This window comes from Prionailurus bengalensis, chromosome B2 (assembly GCF_016509475.1).
Source record: "Prionailurus bengalensis isolate Pbe53 chromosome B2, Fcat_Pben_1.1_paternal_pri, whole genome shotgun sequence".
NCBI classification, from domain to species: Eukaryota; Metazoa; Chordata; class Mammalia; order Carnivora; family Felidae; genus Prionailurus; species Prionailurus bengalensis.
In genome coordinates this window covers 135831881-135845682 of record NC_057349.1, presented here as the reverse complement: position 1 = coordinate 135845682, position 13802 = coordinate 135831881, and the positions used below count along the sequence as shown (strand labels likewise).

The following is a 13802-nucleotide window of genomic DNA, read 5'->3' as shown; positions in this document are numbered from 1 at the left end:
CTGGAGAAACCACGTGGTAAGACCACACTGGCATGTAGAGAGATGCTTATGGAACCCTAGCTGTTCCAGTGCCTTCTGTTTGCGTGTTTCCAGCCACAGCACCAGCTGCGTGAGTGAGAAGCCTTCGAGTTGACCCCAGCCAGCCCTGTTATGTCTGACTGCAACCTCACAAGTCCCTGATTGAGAACCACAGAGCAGAGCCTCTCCTGAATTCCTGACTCACAAAACCTTGAGAGATTACAAATGATTGCTGTTGTTCCAAACCACTAGGCTTTGGAATGATTTGTTATGCAGCAAGAGATAACCGGAACGGTCTCTATTATAACAGACTAGCTTTACCGTAATATGCCACTGGTCTAACTCTGCATCAAAATTACCCTTAAAAAGCAAAAATCAAAACGAACTAAAGCCTCCACATTCATTCACATGTGTCATTACTCCTTAAAATTTTATATGTGAAAAAAATTAACAGAATGCTCAAAGCTGAACTGTGGAGCAGAGACTCCGGTTTCTGATTTCTAGCCCATTATTCCTTGTACTTGGATATAGATTCATAAAACAGTAAGGCGAAAAGGACCTTAGAGATCAGGAAATGCACTTAAACATAAGCTCCCTACATAAAGCACATGGTTCCAATGTGCCAAAGGGCCTACATAGTGTGTGTGTGTGTGTGTGTGTGTGTGTGTGTGTGTGTGTGTGAAGGACTGATTATATACCCAACTGTGTGTTATAGAAAGAACTCAGAGGACCAGCCAGAAATTAGGTGATGACATAACACTTCCTCTCTTGGTTGGAGGGTTTGCATTTCTGCCCGGGCTCTGTACCACCAAGGTTGGTATTAGAATCTTTGGGTTTCAGGTTTCCTCACGTATAAGTTAGGTGGCTGGACTGCATGATTTCCTCAGGTCTCATCCAACCTTTGGGATATGAGTCCAACCCTGAAATAAACAGCAAGTCCATTCCTAGCTGGAATCACAGCATAAGCAGTAACTGCAAAGTAGCAATTTTCTTCGAGATCCTACCAATGTCAGGTCTTAGCTGATGAAATATATGTCATCGACTCTGCCAAGGCTAAAAGTCTCTACTTTTAATTTAGATTAAATAATAATCTATGCTTCACTTCCTATATTCACTTTGAATAGCACCTTCCTGTTAGGATGGAAATATCAGTTTCAGGGCAGTAACTAACAATGATAGCTGTACATTAAGGCTCTGTCGGGTATTGAACACACTCAGTTCCTAAAACATCTCTGCACAGTTGAAAGGGAGGCATTAGGGTAAATAACATTTGCTGGGGGGGATAAAGGAGGAGGAAGAAGAGGGGAAATTCAAGGGACTAACAATAGCACTCTGAGTAAATAAATCCCTCCACAAAGTACACTAAACATTTTCTTAGAGAAAAAGAGGAAGAGAATTCAGTGTCAACAACAGAGATCTGAGTAAATATATCCATCTAGGAGGTACAATATGAAACTATTAAATGTCATGTCCTTTCAAATTCTTATGGGCGTAGAAAATCATCATAATATACAGTTTAGTACAATGCGTGGCTTCTAAGACATGTGTACCATATGATTCCAGTTTTGAATTTAAAATGCCACTTTTTTATTATCCACATTAGAAAAAGATTAAGGTGGTGTATAATAAAATATCAACACTGGTTTCACCAAGTAGGAAAATGGAGGATTTCTTCCTCTGATATTTATCTGTAAATATCACTTTCCTCCATATGTGTATTACTTTTACGATCTGAAAAAAGTTATGTGAGGACATTAAAACTACAACCTGTTTGTATGAAATACTTAAATATTTTATATCGAAGTAATTGATTTTTATGTTTCTTAATGAAAAAGGATGCTGAATATATCCTTGCAAATATATTACCATCACTAAATCAAAATCAAATAAAATCAGAATCCAATGTGCAACAGTGTGGAACACACTGCATGCCTCCTTCTCCCCAATTATTCCTCCTAATAAAAGTATTTCTTGCCAATAAAAACTCAAAATGGAAACTGCATTTACTTAGTCAACTTTGGGTCCCTCTAGACTCAGACTAAATTTCTGAGCTAGTTGCTAAGCGTAAAATTTGCAAACCTTTATCTCCCCACCCCCACTCAGCCTGCAACAAACCTCAGAAAGAAAGCACATTAAAAGACCGGGCATTCCATACACAACGACCTGGGATTCTAGTTTTCTCCCCAGAATCACAAACTTCAGCTCTCTGGACATTTCCACCTAACTTTAAGGAAAGATCCACACCAAACCAAAACAAGGCAACAACCATTTAAGACACTGCAGTTCAGATGGAGAAGGAAAAAAAAAATCACCTTCCAGACTAATTCCATGGTTGGATAACTTTTTTCCATGCATCGCATTTATAACAGAACAGATGTAATATATCCCAGCAAGCCACTGTCCCTGCACAGCGTTGTGAAGGACTCCCTCCCGCCCCCCAACTCCCCGCGACAGTTTCTCACCGCAGTGGCCGGTCTCTGGCTGCTCCAAGAGGACATCGGCTCTTTGGACACTTCCACGGTTAGCACCTACCTGTGCTCTTACCCAGGCTAAGCCGCATCGTCTGCCTTCAGCTGATGCAGTGACCTCACTGGGAGCTCAGTCAGGTAAAACAAGAAGGCTTTACTAGTCCGTGCAGCTCCTTCCGCAGAAATATTGCATGAGTCAGCTTTTATCTCTCAAAACCCAACACACAAAGGCTTTACAAAAACCTGATTTGCAACTTTCTCACTGCCTTTTTCCCCCTAGTGTGCAGACCACAGACTTCAGCATCACTAAGAGCCTTAAATGAAACATGACATCATTCAATTGAGAAACAGGACAATAGACACCACTGTGGGTAACTTGAAAATGCACACTTCGCTGAGCAACACCCTGCGACAGCCATTCTTTTGTGAACATCAAATACAAGCCACACTCGCCTAAAGCTGCTTGGGCTTCACCTTCCTGGCTCCGGCTACCATTCTCATTAAATTCCACAAAAGAATCAAGATCTTTGGAGCTCTGATATTTTCAAGTTCACTTCCTGAATTATAAGTGTGTTTCACAGTAAATGGACACATCTTTAACACAAGTTTTCAAGTGAAGTTTGCAGGTGGCAGTGAATCACCCAGTGGGAAGACGTCTGGACGTTTCCTTTCCTTTAACAAGATATTTAATACAGTTTTAAGTAGGCAGAGTTAAACATGAATCTATTTAAGTTTCATTTAAAAAAACAAACAGCATTGGGGCGCCTGGGTGGCTCAGCTGGTTAAGCGTCCAACTTTGGCTCAGGTCATGATCTCACAGTTTGTGGGTTCGAGCCCCTCGTCGGCTCTGTGCTGACAGCTCAGAGCCTGGAGCCTGTTTCGGATTCTGTGTCTCCCTCTCTCTGCCCCTCCCCCCACTCGTGCTCTGTCTCTCTTTCTCAAAAAGTAAATAAACATTAAAAAAAATTTTTAAAAGCACTTAAAAATCCATCTGAAGAAAACCACTGAAAATGTAAACTCAAAGGCATTTCTTAGAGAATTCTTATAATTCATAAATATGAAGTAGCAAAGACAGGATGATCGGACTCCAACCCTTTAGTACAAGAGAACTTCAAATTATTTTGGATTTCAGTTTCCATAAGGCCATCTGTCCTTCTTAAAATGCTATGTGTATTTTTACAGAAAGACCCAAAAGGTTCATATTTGACAAAGATATCGAGTTCTTTAGATGAAGGGTCTTCAGAAATACAAACTGTTATTGAAAACTGATATGACTGCACCAGAGAGCTAAAATTCAAATTATGGATTATGTCTACGTACAGACACGGAAATCTACACTATTTCAAAAGATCAAATCCTTTAAATAGAAGTTCCATTTAAAGCATTCGTTTGGGGTCATGGAAAATAATATGAGCTGAGCATCTTTAATGCAGATATTTCTATCAGACCTATTATATGATTTTAAGCTAACAACATAATAGGATAATTTATTTTAATGGCGATTTCCTTTCAAATAAGGCAGGACCTATGTAAGGCCACCTAAGTAAGCCATTTTGATGGAAATTGATCCGTCAGTTCAGAGGACAACTTTTAGAATGATTTCTCTTCCACAAAATTCACCAGTTTGATGGAAATCACTAAATCACAGATGCTGAAAAGGCAGTTTGTGAGGAAGGGTCCTCCCCGGGGCTGTGGGGACTCTCTTAATCCTCCATACTGAGCTCCACAGTGATATCTCTTGCCCCCCAAATAACGTCCCCTAGACCCTTGCCCAAAACCTCCGTTCCTGCTTAGCTAAGAGTCAGTTCAAATCTTACAAGCTCCACCAAATCTTCCATAGCAACTCCGGCCCCCTGCACCTTCCAGTTGTTAAATGGCTCTTTATGATACTCAGAGTATCACGTGGTCTCATATTTCATTATTTTCTAATGGTCTCATTTCTACCCTGGACCATCAGCTTGCGGAGCTGGGAACCTTCCTATACTGTAGATTTGATCTTCATGTGGAAGATGCAAACATCTAAATTCTTAGATGGGGGTAGTACATATACAGAGGCTCCTGGCTTTCTCCTGACCCATGTGTTTTGGGTCCTTACCTTCAGATCACAAGTCTTTTATTTTCTACTACAGTATTATTGTACTTGGATTTTTTTTTTTTTGCCAAGAAACATTTTTTAAAAGCCATTTCTGAGAGATGCTGTGTACATTACAGCAAGACTGTATCCAGTGTGGATGCTGGGCAGTCTGTAAACTTCTGCATTAACCAAGTGACCCAACCTGTAGGGCAGCTTTGAAGTGACAGCACAGGGCGTATTTGGTCCCATGGGTTAGTCATTTGTTAGTTCACCTGTGATTCCTGTTTTAGTAAGTAAAGATCTTTCCTAATTCTTGCAAGTAACTGGAATCATTCTCTATCACACCTGCAAACATGGCTGGTTCATAGGATTTTGAATCTAAGCTTTGAAAATCTAACTTAAAAAAAAAATCTAGCTTTTTCAGGGCAGGGAACACACACACACACACACACACACACACACACACACACACTTTTTGCCTTTATATTTATCCCAGTACCAAGTGTTTGCTAAGTGAATTAACAAATGAACAAAGCATAAGGCTCAGGGACCTAAGAGCAGAGAGGAAAAGGGAAGGGAAAGGAACATTCCTGGAGAACCATTCAAGGCTCTTTCACAGCTGAGGGCAGAGGAGCCTCCGTGTGTGTGCCTGGGTGTTTTCTCAAGGCCTCTCTGTGTCCCACCTTACTCTGCCATGGCTTTGCTTTCCGGTTTTTCTCATCTCATGTCCCACACGTGGAGTACACGGGCTGGCACCAGCTCTTGTAGGTGCCCTGCTGGACCTCTGTGCACGGAGCAAAATAAATCCCAAGACACGTAAAAGGCACAAACACTGGCATCCTTGCTGCTTCTTCCTGTAGAATTTATTTGCCGATATCAAGAGCAGGGAAAAGGGCTGTTTCTGCTCAGCAAAGTCTCTTTGTAAGGGACAGAGAGATGGGTCGCAGATATATTGCACATTCATGCCTTGTTAGGTGAAAGAGATATACTCTTACTGGAAAGCAGCTCTTGTTAATTTGCTTGTTAATTCGCTTAGGCAATTAGGAAGGACAGGGGCTATTCACAGTAGCCCCCACCGGGGCTGGGGGCCCAGGGGTGGAAGAACAGCCCCCACAGGACAGGTCTACAGCACTAACCAGCCAGCGAGCCAAGTGCAGTCCAGCCTTGTGGCCTCATTGGAGGAGGACCAGAAAGCCCCACTATTTAAAAACGTCCTTTCCCAGACATCTGCCATAGGGCGTGCACTTCCGCTATGAGAAACCAGGTCTTTTGGTTTAAGCTAAAAGTTGTCAGTGAACACTCGAATCTATCCCGGGAGGGTTTATGGAGTCATTGCTACCCTAGTATGAATTAGCCGGTGCACGTCCGCGTCCTCCCCAGGAACCGTACAGGTCTTTTAGGAAGGAGGCCACAAGGGGACTGTCCAGGAGGGCTGGGAAGGCTGAGAGGGGGAGGCTCAGAGAGCGTGCGGTTCTAGGGACTTCACAGGGTCTGACCTAATTGCGGTCCTCTGCTGACTTTGCAGCCAGGCAACAGCTCCAAGAAGCCGGGCAACAAAGGGTGAAGGAATGTCCTGGAGAAAGGAAGCAGTGCAAAGGCACACACACTGTTTTTTGAACGCAAGGGAAGATTTTTGCTTCCTAAAACCAATACCGGATAAAGCAGATTTAGAATACAATCCTACATTTTCAGATACAGAGGTGCTAGGAGTTACGAGGGGTACTTCAAACCACAACTAATATTTTATACACAGCATGTAACAATATAAATGCTGGGAGTGGGGAGGGGGGGCTGTTTATCTGGTGATTTAAGATCTTGCCATTTCCCAAACTGGTGAAACCAACCGTTTTCTAAAGCACAGGACACGGACAAAACATTCTTAAGGGTTTTTTTTTTTTTTTTAGCCCATTAGAGCTTTTTTCTTTGATAGAAAAAGGCAGATTACATTTTTCTGAGTGCGTACCACAGAATAAATATGATAAACACTCGAGCCAGTCGCCTGCCAAGAACTGCCACATCCCCACTGATGTCCCTTAGAAGGATACACTGACCTTCCTCCTGAAAATGAGATGTAATGTACTAACACCCTTCTGCATTGCAGGTGTTTATTAAAAATCTATATACACTCCTCCAGACCGTCTACTCTAAACCCAGAAAATGTCACTAGCCATAAATTCTGCCTTGCGATTGTTATACAAACCAAAGTATATACTTTGTTAAACAAACACAAAAGCTAATCTGGATTTTTCTTTCTCAAAGATGATTTTCAAAGTGAAATAATTTTAATCGTGAGTTTATCTTCACAAATTTAAAAAGTGGTTGCTCTTAACAAAAGGTACAGATGTAAGGCAGACAAAAGCACTTACGTATAGGGGAAATTAAATGCAGGTATTATTTTTTTGTTGTTGTTAGTCCTGGAGTATTGAACATAATAATAGAAACCAAACTATAAATAATAAATGGTTTCCAGTACTCAAATCTTCCAACTGAAAACAATTCTTCACCCCCTACTGCACTAAAATGTCAGTATCGAGTCACGGTCATATGAATTTTAGAAAAGAAACACACAACATGTACTATTCACACTTTCTCACAGTCACCCTTACCTTGCAATCAAGTCATATTTTCAGGTCTCGGTCATATGTCAGTCTGCCATGAAAGCCAACTGAGATTGCCTAAAATCCTGCTGTTTCTGGAGTGTTCCTCCATCGGCTCATTTCTCTGAGTCTAGGACAATCATTAGCTCTGTTTTTCACTTTGTTCTTTGATTAGGCTATTTCGGTCTTTATTGTCCAGAGACGATGAAATCAAGTCTTAGTTATTTCTGAACTGAACAATTTTTAGATATTGAGCAAGCAATATGTTACAAATAGTCTCTTGCTTTCAACAGTAGATCAGTCCCATCTTTGAGGACACCATGGGAGGACTCTCTGTGCTAAGCACAATGAACTAATTATCCCTCTAAGAATGCAGTATGCTTCCAGACACATTTTTCTCCAGGAGATAACACACATCTAATCCATTCATAACGAAAGGCATTCAACACACTCTATACTTTTGAAAACACTCTTTAAAAAAAAAAATGTACTTGAACTTGTAGGAAGGGCTTGGATACTCTATTGATACCCTGCGGTGCTGTCTTCCAAAATAATAATTTAAAAAAAGAATCTATTATCGTTTCAGAGTAACAACCGTGGGGGGTTCATAACCTTTATGTGAACTGGCAAAACCATTTCAGATGCTGGCAGAGAAGAGAGACAAACCCCCTGGCCAGCCATTCCCTCCCTTACAGCTGTAAGGCCATGGCGTGACAGGGAGGGACACAGCCAGGTAGACATCACCAGCGGCACCCCTAGCCTGTGGACTCTGTAAAGCCGTGGTGGGTTCAGAGAGACGGTTACTGAAAGCAGCAGAGGTGAGGACTGAGGCTTGCGAGGGAGACACAGACAAGCTGCTCGGAGCAGCTATGAGTCTCCTCTGAACTGGTTCTGAATCTTCCCCATGGTAAGTGCCATCCTTTAGGGTGGCCGCCATCCATCTCCTCCCCCAATCCCAAGGCCCCCTTCACTGTCACAAGGGCTGAGGGCTTACCCTGTCAGAGCAAATGGATTCATTACCGGGGAGGCGATCTAATTTCTAGAACTGAAGTGGGGTGGGATGAGCTATTCGTTTGGCCTCCGGCACCAAGTCACGGGCCCCATCCCATTCAGGCGGAACTTTATAGAAGGCCAAGGATAGATCCCATTCCAGAAAAGCAGAACTCAGTCTTCTCTCAAAGAGTTGCGACGATTTATTACCTTCCAGGATTTTTTTCTTTTTTTTTTTTGTTTAACTAAAGAAGGCAGTGAGGGCTGCTGAGTGAGATGATATTATTACAAGGATCTTAAACACCCACCTGTTACTGTGGGTACTGATCTTTGCCTGTTAGAGCTTTGGCACACACACAGCAACCACCTGCTGACCCTTCTTTTCCCTTCACACCGTTTCTCGACTTCAACAGTAACCACCACGCCCCTTCACTGGGCTGGGGACCTAGCCGACACCAGGTTCTGTGCTGGCTCGGTGAAGGGACGCTGGCTCTGCCTTCTGGACGTTCCTGCCTAGCGGGACTGGACGAGCATTAGATAGTTGATGACAGGTGGGAGGAGTGTTAGGCATCAGCTGCCACTAGAAACTATACATAAGCACCTGCTCCGTTTTCCTAACCTGCCTTGCCCTTCAAGCGATATTAACATTGGATGGTACCTTCACGTTGACGGTAAAATCGAGCTCCGTGAGGCGGCCTGCACTTAGGTTCTCCTTTCAGTCTTGGAGAGTGAGCTCCGTCGGGCTCATCCTTCGTCTTACATTGAATTACTTGGTAACCAGGCGGAGAGCCAAATTTGCTGGAAGTTTTTGTGAGTCTAGGCGCTTGCCTGCTTCCTAGTTCCCACAGAGATACATGAAGTAACTTGTTTATGTTGCGAGAACAAAGGAAGGGAAACAGAGCTCTCTGTTCGGCTACAGGTTTAATCCTAATTAGGCCAAGAAACAAGTGTCACCCAATTCACTTTGGTTTATTCTGAATAGAAATCTTTGAATCCTATACAAGCACAGGAAAGAAAAACAGAAAAAAAAAAAAAAAAAAAAAGGAGAAAAAGCCAGAATATTCGTACTGGCGGTTGAGAGGTGGGATCGTGGGGCAGACCCCCTCATTACCCACTGATTTAGTCTCTACGTTTTCTTTAATGAATATGTATTGCTTGTGGAATCAAAGCAGAAGCACAAAGTTAATTTATGTGCCAGTTATCTCCCATGTGCTGACGCCTCCACACCCCCTCCCCCCGATCTTTTTCTGCCCTGCTCTGCCCAGGTCTGCGCCCTCTGCCCCCTGCCAGCTGGCTTTAAGCTGGGTTTGGCTCACCAGAAGCCCCGATATTATGAGGCAGGAGGAGAGGGAAAGGGGGGCATTTCGTCCCACGCCCTGGCTGATGAGGGGTCTGCTGGCAGCCAGCCTCCATGGTTCTGGCTCTCACTGGGCTCCCGTGTCCCTTGGGGGTCCCTGTGGGTTGTCTCCAAGAACAGTGTCGGGCTGCCTGTTGTTGCTTCAGTCTCTGGGTGCTTTACCCCCTTGCTGCCTCCTTTGGTCACACCACCGTTAATAAAGTAACCCCTTCATTAGAGTCTCCACTTGAGGGGCGCTCAGTTGATTCAGCATCCGACTCCGGCTCAGGTCATGATCTCACGGTCCGTGGGTTCGGGCCCCGCATCGGGCTCTGTGCTGACAGCTCGGAACCTGGAGCCTGCTTTGGATTCCTGGGTCTCCCTCTCTCTCTCTTCCTCCCCCACTCCTGCTCTCTCTCTGTCTCTCAAAAATAAACGTTAAAGAAAACCAACCTCCATTTGAACCAGCTGTGCTACTTCAGTTTCTTGCCAGGTCCCTGGCTGGTACAATTTTTTTTTAAATTATTTTAAAAATTTATTTATTTGGAGAGAGAAAGCGTGAGTAGGGGAGGAGCAGAGAGAGAGAGAGAGAGAGAGAGAATCCTAGGCAGGCTCTGCACTGTCAGCACAGAGCCCAACACGGGGCTCGAACCCACAAACCGTTTGATGATGACCTGAGCCGAAGCCGGAAGGCCAACCAACTGAGCCACCCAGACGCCCCTACAGTTTTATACTTAACTCCAGAACCTCTGGTCTGAAAAGCTGATAGCAGTTGGACTTCCCATGCTTAGAATGCTGACCATCGGGTTTTTACTGGGTGGAATACTGTCAAATCTAAGCCCTTTTTTGATTTATGGCCTGCTTGATTCATCTCAATGAAATACACATTTGCTTAGAACCTACTCTATGCCAGAAATATATTTTTGAATTTGCTGTCTACTGATATAATTCATTGCCTCAGCCATATTTATTAAGGAGCTACTACGTGCCAGGCACTGTCTTAAGCGCAAGAAGATACACCAATGAACACTTAACAATTCCTGCCTTTATGGAGTTTATTTTTGAGTAGGGGATATATGGATTTTAATCCTCGGATAACAGTACATCAATATTGGAAAGATACTTTGAGTTTTTCTAATCTAATCCCTTATCTGGCATTTAAGCAATCACTTAAGAGTAGCTCCCCAGAGAGGCCCGGTCTCTGCTTGGGTCCTGTTAGTTACTGGCGATTTGATCCCTGCTCAAAGAGTCCATTACACTTTGGGCGGTCCTAATCTTTAGAGTATTTTCTCACCTTTAGCTGAAGTTCTTGAACTTCTGCAAGGACCACTTCAGGAAACCTAAGACAGATCACACCTCACCCCCCATTTTGAAGTTCCTTGATTGTTTGAGATGCTATCAGGTCTCCCACTCGTATTTGCCTCTTCATTCAGATGTTTATTGAGTAAGTACCCTAAGTGACTCCTGGAGGCAGGGTTCAGTGGGGTGGGAATGGCTCCTTGTCCCTTGCGCTGTGGAGAGCGTGCTTAAAAATGGCGCCACCCTGTGACCACCTTCTCCACGAGTCTCGAGATCTTGCCTTCCTATGGCTTCCACCAACGTATTTTCAGAATTTTAATCTTTATGCCAACTTACTACTGTAAAAAGTGTTGAAAAAGACACCATCCCTCTGGGGAGTAAATGTTCTCCCTGCTCCTCCTAGGCCATATTTTTAGAGGCAGCAACAACGCCCCGTCTCCGAAAGACACAGAATGTGGCCCCGGGAGACAGACCCTGGACAATCACATGAAGGAGTGATGAATTCTACTATGAGATGTGTGCTATGCAAGGAAAGCACGGGGAGCAATGGAAACACATCAAGGGGGACCATACCTGGTTTGGGGCGGCCAGGGAGAGCGGCCTTGTGGGAGGGATGTGTGAACTAACGTCTGAAGGCTGAGAAGAAGCTAACTTGGGGAAGCCAGGCAGAGGGAAGAGAGAGACCACCCAGGTGGTTGCATGTCCCGTAAATGCAAACTGCTGGTAAACTTTCCATTTCACCCACAGTGGCCACTGGGCGGACATCTTTGCCCCCGGACAACCTCGTTTACAAATATACTGTGGCATTAAGTCACTAGGGTTGCATACTTCTTATTAAAGTATGTTCTAGTTTCTTTCCCTACTCTGGGGTGATCCCATCCTCCCATCTGAACGTACCAGCCCCTCTCTTCTCGACTCTTCTTCCGCCCCTTCCAGACACTGGGCCGAGCTGCCAGGGCAGTGTCCGTGACTCCGTCCTTGCCCAACCACTTGGACAGGGCCCCTTGTAAGGTATGGTTACGGCGTATCACGCTGTCAATGTCCCTGCCCAGCATTTTTATCCAAGTATAATCAGGTTAAAATGAACGTCAGAGGAGCCCTAAAACAAGAAGGGTCACCAAAGGACAGAATGGGGGAGGGGGTCACCCCACTCTGTTTGTCTTTACTACTTCCAGGGGACTTAGGGATTGACTGCATGCATTTGACCCTTGAGCACTTCCCAGGACCAGCTGGTCACCTTTCCTAGGAGATACAAAGTGAGGGACAACTTCCTAGTGCCGGTGTGGCTCCAAACATGACATCTGCTGGGGAGTCTGTGAAAATTAGGACATAACAAGATGGCAGACCCCAATGAACTAAGCTGCCCTGAGAGTACCGGGGAGCTAATTTCACAAGGACCGTCGGTTACCACCCTAGCGGTGTGAGAATAAAAGTCACTCCCCAAACGGAACTTATTCTATGCAATCCAAACCATCATCTACTCCTCCTGAAACGATGGGTGGAAAGGACACAAGGCCCTGAGTTGAGATGTGTGGAATCTCAGCTCTACTGACAATTGTGTCCTCTTGGGCAAGTTACCAACCTCTCTCTAGGTCCCCAATGAAAACGCAGGAGTCTACGAGATTTAAGAACGCTTCTAAAATCTATAAACCGGGGCGCCTGGGTGGCGCAGTCGGTTAAGCGTCCGACTTCAGCCAGGTCACGATCTCGCGGTCCGGGAGTTCGAGCCCCGCGTCGGGCTCTGGGCTGATGGCTCAGAGCCTGGAGCCTGTTTCTGATTCTGTGTCTCCCTCTCTCTCTGCCCCTCCCCCGTTCATGCTCTGTCTCTCTCTGTCTCAAAAATAAATAAACGTTAAAAAAAAATTAAAAAAAAAAAAGACGCTCCTGGAATAGTGGAATAGTGGTAACGTAAAAGTCAATGTAACCATACGACTGCAAAAATTATGCTCTTATAACACACAGATAATGACAAGCATGGCTAGTTCTAAATTATCCTAGGAGCTCATATACTTTCCACACATGCAATCATGGTGATTAGAACAAATTCACTGTAATGAGTGTCCTGGTCAAGCCTCCATGGAAATTGGGTGGAGAGAGGGGGGCAGAGGAGGAGAGAGAAAGAGAAAGTGGAAGGGAGGGAGAAGGCAGCTGTCACATCTCAAGCAACTTAGCTGTGGGGCTCTTCTATGGAAGGGAAGAAAACATAAGAGGAAGGGAACCCTTTCCCCGTAGAGAGAGAGAGAGAGGTGAGCACCAGCAGCTTGGGACGGGGGTTGGATGGCCAACCGTGGACTCTAGATATCTCAGGGCGGGGGCTCCTGGGAAGGGAGGCATCCTGGACAAAGGGCAGTGACAGTGCAGGCAGGGGGAACAGGGAGCCAGGGAAAGGAGTCGACCGAAAGGAGATGAGGTCTTCTACCTGTCCCGGTGGGAAGGGACACTGAACCGGCAAGGTTTAGTCTTTTAATTAACGTGACTTGACCCACACCCCCAGGGCTGGTGAGGCCTGGCGTGAGTCTCCCCTGGAAGCTATGATCTGAGGCTGAGCAGGTCGAGTGTGAGGTGAAGACTTTCTTTCAATTCCTTTCAATTGATGAACAACATTTTTAACATCAGGATATTTCCCATAAAAATCCAGATTGTTTTTTTTTCTTTTTTAACTTGGGAAAGGAGAGTAGCAAATAAAGGAACAATTAACGTCAGTTACCACTGGCGGTACCTTCCTGCTTAGCAGCGATGGGGCTGCTGAGCTTGCTCCCTTTACGCTGGCTGCGCGCTTTCCCAGTCTGTCCCGGTCCCCACCACCCTTTTCAGTACTGCGCACGTCCCCTCACCCCTTTCCATGACCTGCCTGGCCCTGGAGCCTGGAAGCACTTGACTCTGAGTCACATACACGACCCCATTTGAAGACTACACTGCATACTAGGTTAGTAGTCCTAGAATGACCAGATTACCGGAAATAATCTGGCAAGGACACTTTACTTCCCGACGGTTTGTAAGTCATATAAAAATGAAACGTA

At 44.8% G+C, this 13802-nt stretch overlaps 1 protein-coding gene across 3 annotated transcripts in view; it reads right to left on the bottom strand.

Annotated features, from left to right (window-relative positions):
- Positions 1 to 13802, bottom strand: part of PLEKHG1 (pleckstrin homology and RhoGEF domain containing G1) — a 181115-nt gene that overhangs the window by 109407 nt on the left and 57906 nt on the right. Inside the window, exon 1 of one of the 3 annotated variants that reach the window (XM_043592610.1) lies at positions 2551 to 2723. The exons of the other annotated variants lie outside the window; for them this stretch is intronic. Coding sequence (XP_043448545.1) covers positions 2551 to 2578 — 28 coding nt within the window. The 5' untranslated portion in view covers positions 2579 to 2723. Of the gene's footprint in view, positions 1 to 2550; positions 2724 to 13802 lie in introns of those variants that run through there. 3 annotated transcript variants of the gene reach the window in all.